At 45.0% G+C, this 18,489-nt stretch overlaps 1 protein-coding gene across 1 annotated transcript in view; it reads right to left on the reverse strand.

Moving 5' to 3' along the window:
* SUSD2 (sushi domain containing 2) overlaps positions 1 to 18,489 on the reverse strand; it is a 148,600-nt gene that overhangs the window by 87,918 nt on the left and 42,193 nt on the right. The window contains exons 2-6 of the mRNA XM_069960730.1: positions 16,738 to 16,942; positions 14,163 to 14,314; positions 5,200 to 5,367; positions 3,170 to 3,344; positions 1,740 to 1,944 (exon numbers count right to left, since the gene is read on the reverse strand). Of these exons, the coding sequence (XP_069816831.1) occupies positions 1,740 to 1,944; positions 3,170 to 3,344; positions 5,200 to 5,367; positions 14,163 to 14,314; positions 16,738 to 16,942 (905 nt within the window). The remainder of the gene's footprint in view (positions 1 to 1,739; positions 1,945 to 3,169; positions 3,345 to 5,199; positions 5,368 to 14,162; positions 14,315 to 16,737; positions 16,943 to 18,489) is intronic.

The following is an 18,489-nucleotide window of genomic DNA, read 5'->3' on the forward strand; positions in this document are numbered from 1 at the left end:
ACTCCGTCTCCTAATAAATATGTATGTGGGAGTGGAGCTAACCTGGTGGCGCACTCCACTGGCAGTATTGGTACGGGTTCACACCAAGCTTTTTCTTCGTTTTTGCAAAAAACTAATGAAATAACGGATGGAAAAACAATGTATTCGTGTGCATCCGTTCTGATCAGTTTTTCCATTGACTTCCATTATATTAAAAAAAAAAGGATCAAAACGCATTTTTTTTTTTTTTTGGCGTTCACAAAATGTGGTCAACCACGTTTTTGTGTACATAAAAAAAAATTCAATTGATCCATTTTGGTCCTTCTTATAATGGAAGTCAATAGAAAAACATCAGAACGCACACAAATGCACCTGTTTTTCCATCAGTTCTCTTTGCAAAAAACGGATGAAAAAAATGTAGTGTGAATCCAGGCAAACACCTATACCCACAAACATACGGTTGTCTTCTAAACTCTGAGACAGCGGGAGGCAGCCCTAGAGATGGGCGATAATTAACAGGAATTAGATTTTTATTTGTAACAATCTGATCTGATTCATTTTGTATTTGTTCCATTCCTGACAGGTAGTCACAGCGGAGATGGTGTATACATGCTGTATACATCTGCTGGGCCAGGTGCTCAGCCACTCAGTGTACAGCGCACAAGCAGGGACATCTGTCTTTTGACAGGAGCCCCTGTTTTTGCACATACTATTCATCAGGCCACTAGTGAATATAAATCCTGCATTCTCCAAATTGGACTCTAAACAAATTTTGGGAGATTTGCTCAACTTTTGTCTTATATAAGAGGCAGGGCCGTATTTACCATTAGGCACCCGTGGTCCGGTGCCTAGGGCAGCACCTTGCAGGGGGACAGAAAAAACTATTTTTTTTGTTTTTATTTTTTTAGTTTCCCTCCTCCCGTTCAGACTTGCCAGTAAATCTGGTGTCTTTTCCAGGGAGGTGGGGGGTATGGTGGTATTGGTCAGGTCTGGTATCGCCAATAGGTGCGTGAAGATGGGGCGTCTTCAGGCTTAGCGCCTAGGGCAGCAGCAGCTGTTAATACAGCCCTGATAAGGGGATAGAGGCAATAAACAGATACATGTTAATACTAGAATTCTTTTCACACTGCAGTACCTTGGTCGGTATTTAGCATCACTAGTTATTAAACACGGCGTACAGAACGTCCACACCAAGAACTAGAAAAGATCTGTACCTCTTCCATGTTTTGGCTTAAAAATACTGATAGTGACAGACCTTCAGAAATGTGGCTTATATGTGGATGGATAGGTTGTCATTGGGTGAGCAAAACTTTCTATGTATCTATTTTACATTTGAAGGAAAAGTCCCATAAAACAAAACAATCAGAGGCAGGCAGAGGGGTGCAGGAACATAATAAAGTATACTTACCCATCCCTGTGCCTCCACAGCGATGCCTTCCCAATATCTCCTGCTGCTGCAATGTCACATGATATGTTACCTTCACAGCCAATCAGTGAGTGGGGCGGGACACCACTACAGTCACTGACTGGCTGAGCTGGCAATCCATCAGCCGGGCTGCAACCTACTGTACACAGAAGCCAGACTCTCTACGGGGCTCTACAGGGGCATGTGGATGGGTAAGTATACTTTATTTATTATGTTCCTGTCTGCCTCTGATTCTTTAGTTTTTTAGGACTACACCTTTAACTGAAAGCACACAAGTAACTAATAAGGTGTATTGCCACCCACATAGCAAATGTCTGTGAGACCCGGCACGTACATGGTATCTCCCTGTATCCGCTCTGGACTGTTGTAGAGTACAGGGACAATCGGCTGTCTCGTTCAGGAAGTCACGCAGCTTGTTCTTTTCCGAATAGGTCCATTCTGTACACTTATCGGAAGCCCAGCCAGCGGGGTCCGCCCTGAAATTCTGTGGTAAGTGCCAGGCGAGGGCGTGGACGGGACTCCATATTGCATGTACATTCCTGGGACACAAAGTAAGGAAGATTACCATAGGGAAAAGGTTAATACTCAACGGGAACCTGTTATCATATGGGATGAATCATAAGGCCTCATCTTTGCACTGGGCATGTGCCACTGGACTGACTCCCAAACCCGGGACCGCCCACATGACTATTCACAGCTAGCCTGTCTGCTACTTTATTACTTTATCTTTTTCTTTTTTGCTGAAAGTTAAAGGGGTAGTGCGGTGTTCAACATTTATACATTAAATAAAACACATTACAAAGTTGGCCCCCTTCCCCGTGTTCCCCCCACCCCGGAAGTTCAATGCCGTATACTCACCGAATCACTGTTGACCCTGGCCGCCATCTTGGGTTCAACACGTCATCTACAGGAGGCCGGACGGACCGCTCCAGCCCTCCGCGACTGAGCAGCTGAGGATGTGCTGGAGGAGGGGGGGCAGCGTTAGGGAGGGCTGGAGCGGTCTGGCTGACCTCCTGAAGATGTGTTCAACCCAAGATGGCGGCAGGGATCGACAGTGATTCGGCATCACACTTCCGGGGTGGGGGGAACACGGGGAAGGGGGCCATTCACTTAAATAACACACATTACAAAGTTGTATAATTTTGTAATGTGTTATTTAGTGAATAAATGTTGAACACCGCACTACCCCTTAAATTTTTACAGACCCATTACCATCCTGGATGTGGCTACGGTGGGGGTTTATGACCTTCATAAGTAATGGCGGGTTACGTTTAAATGTAATATGTTCTACAGGCAGATATACTGTTATATGACTCGTAATTTTCTTTCAAATCAACTGGTGCCAAAAAGTACCAGAAATTTGTAATTCACTTCTATTTAAAAATCTCCTGTCTTCCAGTACTTATCAGCTGCTGTATGTCCTGCAGGAAGTGGTGTATTCTCTCCAGTCTGACACAGTGCTCTCTGCTGCCACCTCTGTCAATGTCAGGAACTGTCCAGAGCAGCAGCAAATCCCCATAGAAAACCTCTCCTGTTCCTGACATGGATAGAGGTGGCAGCAGAGACCACTGTGTTAGACTGGAAAGAATACACCACTTCCTGCAGGACATACAGCAGCTGATAAGTACTGGTAGACTGGAGATTTTAAATAGGAGTAAATAACAAAATTACATAACTTTCTGACACCAGTTGATTTGAAAGAAAAATATTTTTGTCGGAGTACCTCTTTAACCAAACCTCCTCACTATTTCTGTAAACTGTTACCTATCTCCTTCCTTTTGATTATTGGCGCTGATCCTTAACATGCCTACATCCCACTGATCAAATGGGACTGGTGCAGGAGCTGGAGTGAAGGTGAAGCTGCCATTGTTGGGGTGAGATACGTCCAGTGTGTAGAGGTAAGTCCAGTGAGCCGCCCACGATTCTTCATAGGGAATTCCTGGAAAACAAAGGAAAGCAGATACATGTCTGGGGCTTTGTTACATTTACATCATGCACGGGATATCACTAAGAGTCCAACCGCTAGGGCCCCCCTGTGATGTCAAGAGCAGAGACACCACAGACAGTTCTTGACATGGACAGAGGTGGCAGCAGAGAGCACTGTGTCAGACTGGAGAGAATACACCACTTCCTGCAGGACACACAGCAGCTGATAAGTACTGGAGATTTTTAAATAGAAGTAAATTTTAAATAAATATATCGTTCTGGAACCGGTTGAATTGAAAGAAAATATTTTCACTGGCATACCCCTTTAATTTCTCAGAATGAGCTGTTATTGCCATGTGTCACTCACTTCAGACACACTTTAATCTCAGACAGATTGCACTGACAGCTGCTTTCTTGAGATTTTAATATAAAACATTGTTAGATATAAAAATGCTCCATTTTTATAACTCTTTTACAGCCCTTTTGGTCGTGTTATACAGTGTTTGACCATAGACTTAGGCTATCTAGTCTTAGTTTATGCTAAGAATTACACAGTTTTAGGTTATATTCCCACAAGGGAAAACAAAACAATGGCCGTTATTTGTCCTTATTTTTACATTGTGAGAACATAGCCTGGGTAAATCTGGCCCATTATGAGGATGTGTCACCTTTTCTGACACGCTTGGTTTTAGTGACTATAGAATATAGTGACTCAGAATATACTTTGATGGATCTTAGAACTTTATGTTGCACCATCTCTCTGCTATTTAAAGGGAATCTGTCACTAGGTGTATGGTGCCTTAAATGAGGGCAGCATAAACTAGTGACAGAAATACTGAACAGATCGGTGTATTACTTACATCATTCTGCTCAGCCGTTCTCCTAATATGCAGGAGAATAGGATTGTTGTCACAGCCCTCCCCGCCCCCAGCAGCAGATTGACAGGTGACTGCCTATACACAGCATGGATAGATAACTGCCAATCAGCAGCTGGGGGCGGAGTTTTTTTGCTTCTCATGAATATCCAGGACTACTGAGCTCGTGTACATAATGGAGAGGACTACTTATTGTCCATGTTATTCAGGAGGAGATCTCTGGATCAGCTGCACAGAACAATGTAAGTGATCCATCATCCTGCCCAGCTTCTCTGTCACTAGTTTATACTACCCTGAGATAGGACGGCCTAAACCTACTGACAGAGTCTCTTTAAACTATGAATAAACTGGCAAATTGGTGTGAAAAGTTAAGGTTACGTCCCTATAGCTCCAGAATTGGTGTGTAAGGAGGCACCTTGCACAGGGTCACCTCCACTTTGGGGACCTTATTAACCCTCCGCCACCCATACTTCCTCCCCACCGTAACTCTTCCACAATCCCAGCATAGCTTTATTATTGGTCAGGCTGTACTGGAGCTTGTAGTCTTACATGGCCTTTGTAGGGTTTGCTATGGGGCTCAGTATGTTCTGGTTATTCCCCAGCATTGAGTAGTGTATACACTGTTCTTTACTGGGATCCCCATGTAGCAGGTAAATGGGGGGCCCCAATGGGCAGCCTACAAGAACTGGGGAGGTGGCTGCACATCCATGTGGTTCTCTCCAATAAAGTAATTGTATAGACTCTCTGTAACTCACATATTATTCAGGGAAGATCTCAACTCGACCTCTCCTATATGAGGCTACCATAGGGACCGACTGTGTCTGGGTCCCTGAGAAACAATAGGGGCCCCCATCATATTAGTTTCCAGAGGCCTCCAATACTCGTGTCCACATGTCGCCATATTGTAACCCATTACCTGCTATACAGGCAGTACGTATATATACTGACAGTGCCTGATATCCTGAGGAGTCGGGGATGACCTCCTGACCTCACCTGTTTCATTATAGCCCCAGACCTCTATACGGACGTGTTGTGTTGGGAGAGTGCTGGCGCTCCAGGTCATGGTCAGAGTCCCATTGTATCCCGGAGTTCCGTAATATTGCCATTTTTTTGCATCAACCAATGCGCTCTTCTCATCCTCAGAAACTTTGCTGTGATGAACTGAAAACCAAAAAGGAGCAAAAATAATAGAGGAAATAGGTGGATTGTTCCTGTAGTAGGATTAGTCCTCTGGGTGTTACCAGGTTATTAGGGGATTAGTATAGAAACTGCACACTGGGTGTCCACACAATCACAGCGTATACATCACACCGTATATATCAGCATATAATGTCATGAGCTAAAGTGTAGCTGGGCCGGTGCTCAGTAATAGATCAGCGCTGTGTGCGGGAACTGGGCTGCGGTTCAAAAAAAGGACCCCAGTACCGGCTTCCCCGTGCCAGTGCTGGTCTACTCCTGTGCAACATTTAAAGTGACTATACCTCATGGTACATTTGCTTTGAGCTGATTGGCTCTGCTAAGCTAGGGCTCAGGAACTTTTAAGGACATCATCACAGCTTTTAGGTGCTTATAAGTCTGTGTAGTTCGTGATATGATTCGCGCAAAATGGAAGAACAAAACTTGATCCACTGATTGGGAGGAGGAGAGTCGCCAACTAAAGGCACAGGCCCATCTGGCATTTGCCAGAATTGTCAGATGGCAAGTCCGGCCCTGACTGCTTGTGATATATATGGTGCAACAAATTATTGCTCTTTAATCTGGGGAATTAGTTTTATCAACCTGACTTTTTAGTTGTGTAGAAGAATGACAAAAAAAAAAAAAATACAATGTTAGAATTATGGCGCACAAATAGCAGCATGACGCCAATGTGACACAGAAGCAGCTAGTAAATAGGCAGATGTGTGGCGCAGACACGTGAGAAGATCTCAGCCAATGTCTTAGGACTATTTATTATACGTATTAGATAGTTATTACACATATTAATGAGACTGATGGATGATGAAAACAGAAACACGGCCGATATGTGAAACTAACTGGAAAAAATGTCCAACTCCTGTAGAAAGAAGAAAAGGTTGAGAAAATGTTGTAATCGATAAATTTATATTAATAATGACTATGAGGGTAGCATCACCTGACTATGAGGGTAGCATCCCCTGACTATGAGGGTAGCATCCCCTGACTATGAGGGTAGCATCCCCTGACTATGAGGGTAGCATCACCTGACTATGAGGGTAGCATCCCCTGACTATGAGGGTAGCATCCCCTGACTATGAGGGTAGCATCCCCTGACTATGAGGGTAGCATCACCTGACTATGAGGGTAGCATCACCTGACTATGAGGGTAGCATCACCTGACTATGAGGGTAGCATCACCTGTATATGAGGGTAGTATCCCCTGTATATGAGGGTAGTATCCCCTGTATATGAGGGTAGTATCCCCTGTATATAAGGGTAGTATCCCATGTATATGAGGTTAGTATCCCCTGTATATGAGGTTAGTATCCCCTGTATATGAGGGTAGTATCCCCTGTATATAAGGGTAGTATCCCCTGTATATGAGGTTAGTATCCCCTGTATATGAGGGTAGTATGACCTGTATATGAGGGTAGTATCCCCTGTATATGAGGGTAGTATCCCCTGTATATGAGGGTAGTATCCCCTGACTATGCGGGTAGTATCCCCTGTATATGAGGGTAGTATCCCCTGTATATGAGGGTAGTATCCCCTGACTATGAGGGTAGTATCACCTGTATATGAGGGTAGTATCCCCTGTATATGAGGGTAGTATCCCCTGTATATGAGGGTAGTATCCCCTGTATATGAGGGTAGTATCACCTGTATATGAGGGTAGTATCCCCTGACTATGAGGGTAGTATCACCTGTATATGAGGGTAGTATCCCCTGTATATGAGGGTAGTATCCCCTGTATATGAGGGTAGTATCCCCTGTATATGAGGGTAGTATCCCCTGTATATGAGGGTAGTATCCCCTGTATATTAGAGTAGTATCCCCTGTATATGAGGTTAGTATCCCCTGTATATGAGGGTAGTATCACCTGTATATGAGGGTAGTATCCCCTGTATATTAGAGTAGTATCCCCTGTATATGAGGTTAGTATCCCCTGTATATGAGGGTAGTATCCCCTGACTATGAGGGTAGTATCCCCTGACTATGAGGGTAGTATCCCCTGTATATGAGGGTAGTATCCCCTGTATATGAGGTTAGTATCCCCTGTATATGAGGTTAGTATCCCCTGTATATGAGGTTAGTATCCCCTGTATATGAGGGTAGTATCCCCTGACTGAGGGTAGTATCCCCTGACTATGAGGGTAGTATCCCCTGTATATGAGGGTAGTATCCCCTGTATATGAGGTTAGTATCCCCTGTATATGAGGGTAGTATCCCCTGTATATGAGGTTAGTATCCCCTGTATATGAGGGTAGTATCCCCTGTATATGAGGGTAGTATCCCCTGTATATGAGGGTAGTATGCTCCGGAATATGAGGGTAGTATCCCCTGACTGAGGGTAGTATCCCCTGACTATGAGGGTAGTATCCCCTGACTGAGGGTAGTATCCCCTGTATATGAGGGTAGTATCCCCTGTATATGAGGGTAGTATCCCCTGTATATGGGGGTAGTATCCCCTGTATATGAGGGTAGTATCCCCTGTATATGAGGGTAGTATCCCCTGTATATGAGGGTAGTATCCCCTGTATATGGGGGTAGTATCCCCTGTATATGGGGGTAGTATCCCCTGTATATGAGGATAGTATCCCCTGTATATGAGGTTAGTATCCCCTGTATATGAGGGTAGTATCCCCTGTATATTAGAGTAGTATCCCCTGTATATGAGGGTAGTATCACCTGTATATGAGGTTAGTATCCCCTGTATATGAGGGTAGTATCCCCTGTATATGAGGGTAGTATGACCTGTATATGAGGGTAGTATCCCCTGTATATTAGGGTAGTATCCCCTGTATATGGGGGTAGTATCCCCTGTATATGGGGGTAGTATCCCCTGTATATGAGGGTAGTATCCCCTGTATATGGGGGTAGTATCCCCTGTATATGAGGGTAGTATCCCCTGTATATGAGGGTAGTATCCCCTGTATATGGGGGTAGTATCCCCTGTATATGAGGGTAGTATCCCCTGTATATGAGGGTAGTATCCCCTGTATATGAGGGTAGTATCCCCTGTATATGGGGGTAGTATCCCCTGTATATGGGGGTAGTATCCCCTGTATATGAGGATAGTATCCCCTGTATATGAGGTTAGTATCCCCTGTATATGAGGGTAGTATCCCCTGTATATTAGAGTAGTATCCCCTGTATATGAGGGTAGTATCCCCTGTATATGAGGGTAGTATCCCCTGTATATGAGGGTAGTATCCCCTGACTGAGGGTAGTATCCCCTGTATATGGGGGTAGTATCCCCTGTATATGAGGGTAGTATCCCCTGTATATGAGGGTAGTATCCCCTGTATATGAGGGTAGTATCCCCTATGAGGGTAGTATCCCCTGTATATGAGGGTAGTATCCCCTATGAGGGTAGTATCCCCTGTATATGAGGGTAGTATCCCCTGTATATAAGGGTAGTATCCCCTGTATATGAGGTTAGTATCCCCTGTATATGAGGGTAGTATCCCCTGTATATGAGGGTAGTATCCCCTGTATATGAGGGTAGTATCCCCTGTATATGAGGGTAGTATCCCCTGACTGAGGGTAGTATCCCCTGTATATGAGGGTAGTATCCCCTATGAGGGTAGTATCCCCTGTATATGAGGGTAGTATCCCCTGTATATGAGGGTAGTATCCCCTGTATATTAGGGTAGTATGGTAGACGCCAGCCTGTATAAGGCATGGTGTCTTGGACTGCTGGGGCGGTTGGGAGAGCAAGGGGTTAATGTGCTGTGTGAGGGGTGTGAACGGGTTAACTGTGGGAGGTTGGGATTTCTGGTCGTTAAGGGGAGGAGAAGAGGTTGGCAGGAAGAGGCAGGTTAGCAGGAGGAGTTTATGGGGTATATAAGGCTGGTAAGGGGCGGGCTCACCCTCTTTCCCGGTTTCCAGCAAGGAGTTGTCCCTCCCTCCCTCCCTGTGTAAAAGACAGTTCAAGATGCAGTGTTGTCCGCAAAGCGGTGGTGTGTTTCGGTATATGTTGGTTTATGGTACATATAAGTCACAGCTGGCGGAGAATGAACAGAAGAGAGCAAGGTGGCAGTGCCCGTCGGCCTTCCGACGGCTGGCACAACCCCAAAGAAGACCGTTCTGTTGTTACAAAATTTGGTTAATAAAGCTGTGGCCGACCCCGTCCACTTAAGTTGGAATAGTTGTCCGTACAGTTATTTCAGAGTTCAGCACCGACACGCTGTAGTGGGGTTATCCTAGCAGTCTCCCCTGTATATGAGGGTAGTATTCCCTGACTATGAGGGTAGTATCCCCTGTATATGAGGGTAGTATTCCCTGACTATGAGGGTAGTATCCCCTGTATATGAGGGTAGTATCCCCTGTATATGAGGGTAGTATCCCCTGTATATGAGGGTAGTATCCCCTGTATATGAGGGTAGTATCCCCTGTATATGAGGGTAGTATCCCCTGTATATGAGGGTAGTATCACCTGTATATGAGGTTAGTATCCCCTGTATATGAGGGTAGTATCACCTGTATATGAGGGTAGTATCCCCTGTATATTAGAGTAGTATCCCCTGTATATGAGGTTAGTATCCCCTGTATATGAGGGTAGTATCCCCTGACTATGAGGGTAGTATCCCCTGACTATGAGGGTAGTATCCCCTGACTATGAGGGTAGTATCCCCTGTATATGAGGGTAGTATCCCCTGTATATGAGGTTAGTATCCCCTGTATATGAGGTTAGTATCCCCTGTATATGAGGGTAGTATCCCCTGACTGAGGGTAGTATCCCCTGACTATGAGGGTAGTATCCCCTGTATATGAGGGTAGTATCCCCTGTATATGAGGTTAGTATCCCCTGTATATGAGGGTAGTATCCCCTGTATATGAGGTTAGTATCCCCTGTATATGAGGGTAGTATCCCCTGACTATGAGGGTAGTATCCCCTGACTGAGGGTAGTATCCCCTGACTATGAGGGTAGTATCCCCTGACTGAGGGTAGTATCCCCTGTATATGAGGGTAGTATCCCCTGTATATGAGGGTAGTATCCCCTGTATATGGGGGTAGTATCCCCTGTATATGAGGGTAGTATCCCCTGTATATGAGGGTAGTATCCCCTGTATATGAGGGTAGTATCCCCTGTATATGGGGGTAGTATCCCCTGTATATGGGGGTAGTATCCCCTGTATATGAGGATAGTATCCCCTGTATATGAGGTTAGTATCCCCTGTATATGAGGGTAGTATCCCCTGTATATTAGAGTAGTATCCCCTGTATATGAGGGTAGTATCACCTGTATATGAGGTTAGTATCCCCTGTATATGAGGGTAGTATCCCCTGTATATAAGGGTAGTATGACCTGTATATGAGGGTAGTATCCCCTGTATATTAGGGTAGTATCCCCTGACTGAGGGTAGTATCCCCTGTATATGAGGGTAGTATCCCCTGTATATGAGGGTAGTATCCCCTGTATATGGGGGTAGTATCCCCTGTATATGAGGGTAGTATCCCCTGTATATGAGGGTAGTATCCCCTGTATATGAGGGTAGTATCCCCTGTATATGGGGGTAGTATCCCCTGTATATGGGGGTAGTATCCCCTGTATATGAGGATAGTATCCCCTGTATATGAGGTTAGTATCCCCTGTATATGAGGGTAGTATCCCCTGTATATTAGAGTAGTATCCCCTGTATATGAGGGTAGTATCCCCTGTATATGAGAGTAGTATCCCCTGTATATGAGGGTAGTATCCCCTGTATATGGGGGTAGTATCCCCTGTATATGAGGGTAGTATCCCCTGTATATGAGGGTAGTATCCCCTGTATATGGGGGTAGTATCCCCTGTATATGGGGGTAGTATCCCCTGTATATGAGGATAGTATCCCCTGTATATGAGGTTAGTATCCCCTGTATATGAGGGTAGTATCCCCTGTATATTAGAGTAGTATCCCCTGTATATGAGGGTAGTATCCCCTGTATATGAGGGTAGTATCCCCTGTATATGAGAGTAGTATCCCCTGTATATGAGGGTAGTATCCCCTGTATATGGGGGTAGTATCCCCTGTATATGAGGGTAGTATCCCCTGTATATGAGGGTAGTATCCCCTGTATATGGGGGTAGTATCCCCTGTATATGGGGGTAGTATCCCCTGTATATGAGGATAGTATCCCCTGTATATGAGGTTAGTATCCCCTGTATATGAGGGTAGTATCCCCTGTATATTAGAGTAGTATCCCCTGTATATGAGGGTAGTATCCCCTGTATATGAGGGTAGTATCCCCTGTATATGAGAGTAGTATCCCCTGTATATGAGGGTAGTATCCCCTGTATATGAGGTTAGTATCCCCTGTATATGAGGGTAGTATCCCCTGTATATTAGAGTAGTATCCCCTGTATATGAGGGTAGTATCCCCTGTATATGAGGGTAGTATCCCCTGACTATGAGGGTAGTATCCCCTGTATATGAGGGTAGTATCCCCTGTATATAAGGGTAGTATCCCCTGTATATGAGGTTAGTATCCCCTGTATATGAGGGTAGTATCCCCTGTATATGAGGGTAGTATCCCCTGTATATGAGGGTAGTATCCCCTGTATATGAGGGTAGTATCCCCTGACTGAGGGTAGTATCCCCTGTATATGGGGGTAGTATCCCCTGTATATGAGGGTAGTATCCCCTGTATATGAGGGTAGTATCCCCTGTATATGAGGGTAGTATCCCCTGTATATGAGGGTAGTATCCCCTGTATATGAGGGTAGTATCCCCTATGAGGGTAGTATCCCCTGTATATGAGGGTAGTATCCCCTGTATATAAGGGTAGTATCCCCTGTATATGAGGTTAGTATCCCCTGTATATGAGGGTAGTATCCCCTGTATATGAGGTTAGTATCCCCTGTATATGAGGGTAGTATCCCCTGTATATGAGGGTAGTATCCCCTGTATATGAGGGTAGTATCCCCTGACTGAGGGTAGTATCCCCTGTATATGAGGGTAGTATCCCCTATGAGGGTAGTATCCCCTGTATATGAGGGTAGTATCCCCTGTATATTAGGGTAGTATGGTAGACGCCAGCCTGTATAAGGCATGGTGTCTTGGACTGCTGGGGCGGTTGGGAGAGCAAGGGGTTAATGTGCTGTGTGAGGGGTGTGAACGGGTTAACTGTGGGAGGTTGGGATTTCTGGTCGTTAAGGGGAGGAGAAGAGGTTGGCAGGAAGAGGCAGGTTAGCAGGAGGAGTTTATGGGGTATATAAGGCTGGTAAGGGGCGGGCTCACCCTCTTTCCCGGTTTCCAGCAAGGAGTTGTCCCTCCCTCCCTCCCTGTGTAAAAGACAGTTCAAGATGCAGTGTTGTCCGCAAAGCGGTGGTGTGTTTCGGTATATGTTGGTTTATGGTACATATAAGTCACAGCTGGCGGAGAATGAACAGAAGAGAGCAAGGTGGCAGTGCCCGTCGGCCTTCCGACGGCTGGCACAACCCCAAAGAAGACCGTTCTGTTGTTACAAAATTTGGTTAATAAAGCTGTGGCCGACCCCGTCCACTTAAGTTGGAATAGTTGTCCGTACAGTTATTTCAGAGTTCAGCACCGACACGCTGTAGTGGGGTTATCCTAGCAGTCTCCCCTGTATATGAGGGTAGTATTCCCTGACTATGAGGGTAGTATCCCCTGTATATGAGGGTAGTATTCCCTGACTATGAGGGTAGTATCCCCTGTATATGAGGGTAGTATCCCCTGTATATGAGGGTAGTATCCCCTGTATATGAGGGTAGTATCCCCTGTATATGAGGGTAGTATCCCCTGTATATGAGGGTAGTATCACCTGTATATGAGGGTAGTATCCCCTGTATATGAGGGTAGTATCACCTGTATATGAGGGTAGTATCACCTGTATATGAGGGTAGTATCACCTGTATATGAGGGTAGTATCACCTGTATATGAGGGTAGTATCACCTGTATATGAGGGTAGTATGACCTGTATATGAGGATAGTATCCCCTGTATATGAGGGTAGTATCCCCTGTATATGAGGGTAGTATCCCCTGTATATGAGGGTAGTATCACCTGTATATGAGGGTAGTATCACCTGTATATGAGGGTAGTATCCCCTGTATATGAGGGTAGTATCACCTGTATATGAGGGTAGTATGACCTGTATATGAGGGTAGTATCCCCTGACTATGAGGGTAGTATTCCCTGTATATGAGGGTAGTATCCCCTGTATATGAGGGTAGTATCCCCTGTATATGAGGGTAGTATCCCCTGTATATGAGGGTAGTATCACCTGTATATGAGGGTAGTATCACCTGTATATGAGGGTAGTATCCCCTGTATATGAGGGTAGTATCACCTGTATATGAGGGTAGTATGACCTGTATATGAGGGTAGTATCACCTGTATATGAGGGTAGTATCCCCTGACTATGAGGGTAGTATCCCCTGTATATGAGGGTAGTATCCCCTGTATATGAGGGTAGTATCCCCTGTATATGAGGGTAGTATCCCCTGTATATGAGGGTAGTATCCCCTGTATATGAGGGTAGTATCCCCTGTATATGAGGGTAGTATCCCCTGTATATGAGGGTAGTATCCCCTGTATATGAGGGTAGTATCCCCTGTATATGAGGGTAGTATCCCCTGTATATGAGGTTAGTATCCCCTGTATATGAGGGTAGTATCCCCTGTATATGAGGGTAGTATCCCCTGTATATGAGGGTAGTATCCCCTGTATATGAGGGTAGTATCCCCTGTATATGAGGGTAGTATCCCCTGTATATGGGGGTAGTATCCCTGCACTTTTTATCTCTGTATACCAGTCCTCCTCTTCCATCTCACCTGCGAGCCATGTTCCAGATGGGAATGAACTGGGTGCTGCGCTGAATACCAGTATAAATGGGACATGGCCGGTCTGGAATAGCAGTGGAGAGATGCAGTGAGCGCGCCCCGAGCCGTCCACATAACCCTGAGTATCGGTTTCATTGTTGAATCTGTTGGTAGAGAACAATGTCCGTTAGTTTATGATGTCGGGAAGGATCGGGCATGAGAAGGGATCTGGGATCTGGCCGCACTGCTGGAGCCCGGACACTGAGATTTCTTTAACCCCTCCGACTGCTTTTTCTAATTTTTCCGAATATTTTCTGATTAATTCAGTGGCTGCAGATTCTGCATTCTGTGCAATGAAATCGCAGCCTGTCAGACCGGCCTCTATTCTGTGCAATGGTAATGGAGTCCAGTCTGCTGTACGGGCCAGGAGTGGGATGTACCGTGTATAAACTCTGTATCCGTGTGTAAGTGAATGGAGATATTGGGAGATTTATGAAAGGGAGTCAATATACACCTGGTGTGCCCACAGCAGCCAATCACAGCTCCTCTTATATTCTACTAGAGCTGAAAGCTGAGCTGTGATTGGCTGATGTGGGCAGTTTACACCAAGTGCATACTTACCCCCTTTCATAAATCTCCCCCTATGTGTTTCTTATTTAGCATTTTCACGTTTCCAGTTTGCTGTCAGTGAATGGAAACATTGTCTGCCCTGATTCAGGTCTCTTGATGCATGTGGTTTGTTTCAATGTATCAGTGCACTATTGACCAATCTCACCTGGAGAACTGACATTGTCTCACAGAGCTCACACAAAGGATACTGGTCCCATGATACTGTAATAAGGGTGTGACAGTACTTCATCTGACTGAGAACAATAGCTTGCATTATTACTATCTACATGCAGCTGAAAAAGCTGCATGTCTGCATCTTGGGTGAGCTGCATGACCGCATCCTAGGAGAGCTACATGAACGCATCCTGGGAGAGCTGCATGTCCACATTTTGGGAGAGCTGCATGTTTGCATTCTGGGAGAGCTGCATGTTTGCATTCTGGGAGAGCTGCATGTTTGCATTCTGGGAGAGCTGCATGTTCGCATTCTGGGAAAGCTGCATGTTTGCATTCTGGGAGAGCTGTATGTTTGCATCCTGGGTCAGCTGCATGTCCTCATTCTGGGAGAGCATCATGTCCGCACCCTAGGCGAGCTGCATGGCCGCATCCTGGTAGAGCTACATGTTCATATCCTGGGAGAGCTGCATGTTTGCATTCTGGGTCAGCTGTATGTTTGCATCCTGGGTCAGCTGCATGTCCTCATTCTGGGAGAGCGGCATGTCCGCATCTTGGGAGAGCTGCATGTCCGCATCGTGGGAAAGCATCGTATCCGCATCCAGGGAGAGCTGCATGTTCGCATTCTGGAAGAACTGCATGTCCACATCCTGGGAGAGCGACATGTCCGCACCCTAGGAGATCTGCATGGCCGCATCCTGGGAGAGCTGGTTGGCTGCATCCCTGGGCTTTAGGGCCGCATACATGTTTGTATCCTGGGAGAGCTGCATGTCTGCATCCTGCGTCAGCTGCATGTCTTTATCCTGGGTCAGCTGCATGTCTGCATCCTGGGTCAGCTGCATGTCTGCATCCTAGGTGAGCTGCATGTTCGCATTCTGGGAGAGCTTTGTGTCCACATCTTGGGAGAGCGTCGTGTCTGCATCCTGTGAAAGCTGCATGTCCGCATCCTGTGAAAGCTGCATGTCCGCATCCTGTGAAAGCTGCATGTGCACATCCTAGGAGAGCTTCGTGACCACATCCTGGGAGAGCTGCATGTCCGCATCCTGGGAGAGCTGCCAATGCCACCTTCTATACCAAGCGGGCAGACAGCGGTATTCAAAAGCCGATTGTTCTGATTCAAACCAACCCTAACGGATCCCACTTCACTCATCTCTACTTATAAACTAAGCAGCAAACAAATGTTGACCAATTTAGATAAAAAAAAAAAAGTTCAGTATATAAAATCACTTTAAGGCTTTGTTTACATTTAGTAAAAACAGCGTCCGTTGTTTGACATGTTCCCTGGCTGATCCTGCCATATCGGCTGCAAGAACATCATTTTATTTTATTTGGATTGCTGGCATATTTGGGTGTACCTGGAATTCAACTCACCATAGAACTGTATGCAATGTACGGCCGTCAGAAAGGCCATACAGTGTATGAACAAAGCTGGAACAACGGGCGTTGTTCATACTCTAGCAACCAGAAATAATTGACATGTCAATTAATTCTGCACTGTGCCAAATAACGGACGTTGTTCAATATTGTGTGAAAACAATGGCCGCTGTTTCCATAGCATTTAATACAGTCCATTTTTTAAAGACAAGAACATAGCCTAAGACCATGTTCCCACTACATTACAATTGTCATTTTGCACTCAAAACAACGGCCGTTGTTTTAAATTAAAAATTGCATTAAAGTCTATGGACAACAGCCGGAAATAATTGTCATGAACATTTCAACAGCCATAGCTAAACAACGTCCGTTCTTTCCATAAGTCCAGTGTGTGACCATAGCCTTAGTGCGTTAGTGTTATTTTCCCACTTACCTGCAGGTCAGATTTGCAGATGGATGAAACTCTACATCTAGAATAGTGAAATCTTTCCCTCCCATTAAACTCCCTGAGTGCGGGGAGATCTGCAGACATAGTTTCCGGTAATCTGTACAGCAGTCGCCCAGATTCCCGCAGCTTCCATGGCAGGAGCAGTTCTGGAGGCGTCTGCCACATTGAGATTGACAAGATTCTAATTCACCTGTAAATAAAAACATGCAATACCTTCAGAGCTGAACTCCTGAACGCTGCATCATGATACTTTGTATAGGTGTCACCACAGATACAGTGATACAGTCCAATATTACCCTTATAAATTATTAGTCACTTTATTATTATGAGGAGAGAAGACTGGATAGGAGGTTCCTTGCCTAATGTACTATGTACTCTGTTGGGATGCGATGAAGTGTCTCTGTAGTGTTGAAGAAATCCTCGTACTCACGTATGGATGAGTCCCAGTTATCTCACCTAACCGCCTTCTGCCCCACAGTGTCAGGTGACCCGTCTTCTGGGGTAGTACGAGTCCCAGGTTCCTGCTCTGGGTGGAGCTGGCTTGTAGTGTCCTTCCTACTAACTGAGTGTCTGTCAGTAGAGAGCGGCCTTCTGGCACTGTGCTCTACTGCAGCTCCACTGTTGAGAATCTGTCCCTTTTCTCTGCGGTGGTCGACTCTCCTGTGTTTCTAGATGAATCCACGGCGTAGGCAAGGGGTAAGCCTCCCTTGTCTCCGGCTTCCCTGGGGTCTGGTCTAGCAACCCATGGTGGTGGGTAACTAGCTGGTCTGGAAGAAACTATCCACACGTCCTGCCCGGCCTGTAGCCAGGCACTAACTCCAAGCTAAAGGGAAGTTATTACAAGAGAGGAAGAGTATGTGGAACTAAACCTAGTGTCATCTGCAGCTGTGCTGTGAGAGAGTGACATCTAGTGGTTGGCGTAAGCAACAGCGGCCTCCTGTCCTAACCTGTGACACTAGAGTGAGACACTTTTACCAAGTGTAAGAAGAAAGAAAACACGTAGTGGGACACTATATACATACATCACACACACATATATACACATACAGGTACACATTACACATATATACACATACAGATACACATTACACATACAGTTATACACATACAGATACACATTACACATATATACACATACAGATACACATTACACATACAGTTATACACATACAGATACACATTACACATATATACACATACAGATACACATTACACATACAGTTATACACATACAGATACACATTACACATATATACACATACAGATACACATTACACATACAGTTATACACATACAGATACACATTACACATATATACACATACAGTTATACACATACAGATACACATTACACACATATACACATACAGATACACATTACACATACAGATACACATTACACATACAGTTATACACATACATATACACATTACACATATATACACATACAGATACACATTACACATACAGTTATACAGATAGATACACATCACACATATATACACATACAGATACACATTACACATAGTTATACACATACAGATACATATTACACATATATACACATACAGATACACATTACACATATATACACATACAGTTATACACATACAGATACACATTACACATATATACACATACAGATACACATTACACATATATACACATACAGATACACATTACACATACAGATACACATTACACATATATACACATACGGATACACATTACACATATA

Source organism: Dendropsophus ebraccatus, chromosome 3 (genome assembly GCF_027789765.1).
Source record: "Dendropsophus ebraccatus isolate aDenEbr1 chromosome 3, aDenEbr1.pat, whole genome shotgun sequence".
In the NCBI taxonomy this organism is placed as follows: Eukaryota; Metazoa; Chordata; class Amphibia; order Anura; family Hylidae; genus Dendropsophus; species Dendropsophus ebraccatus.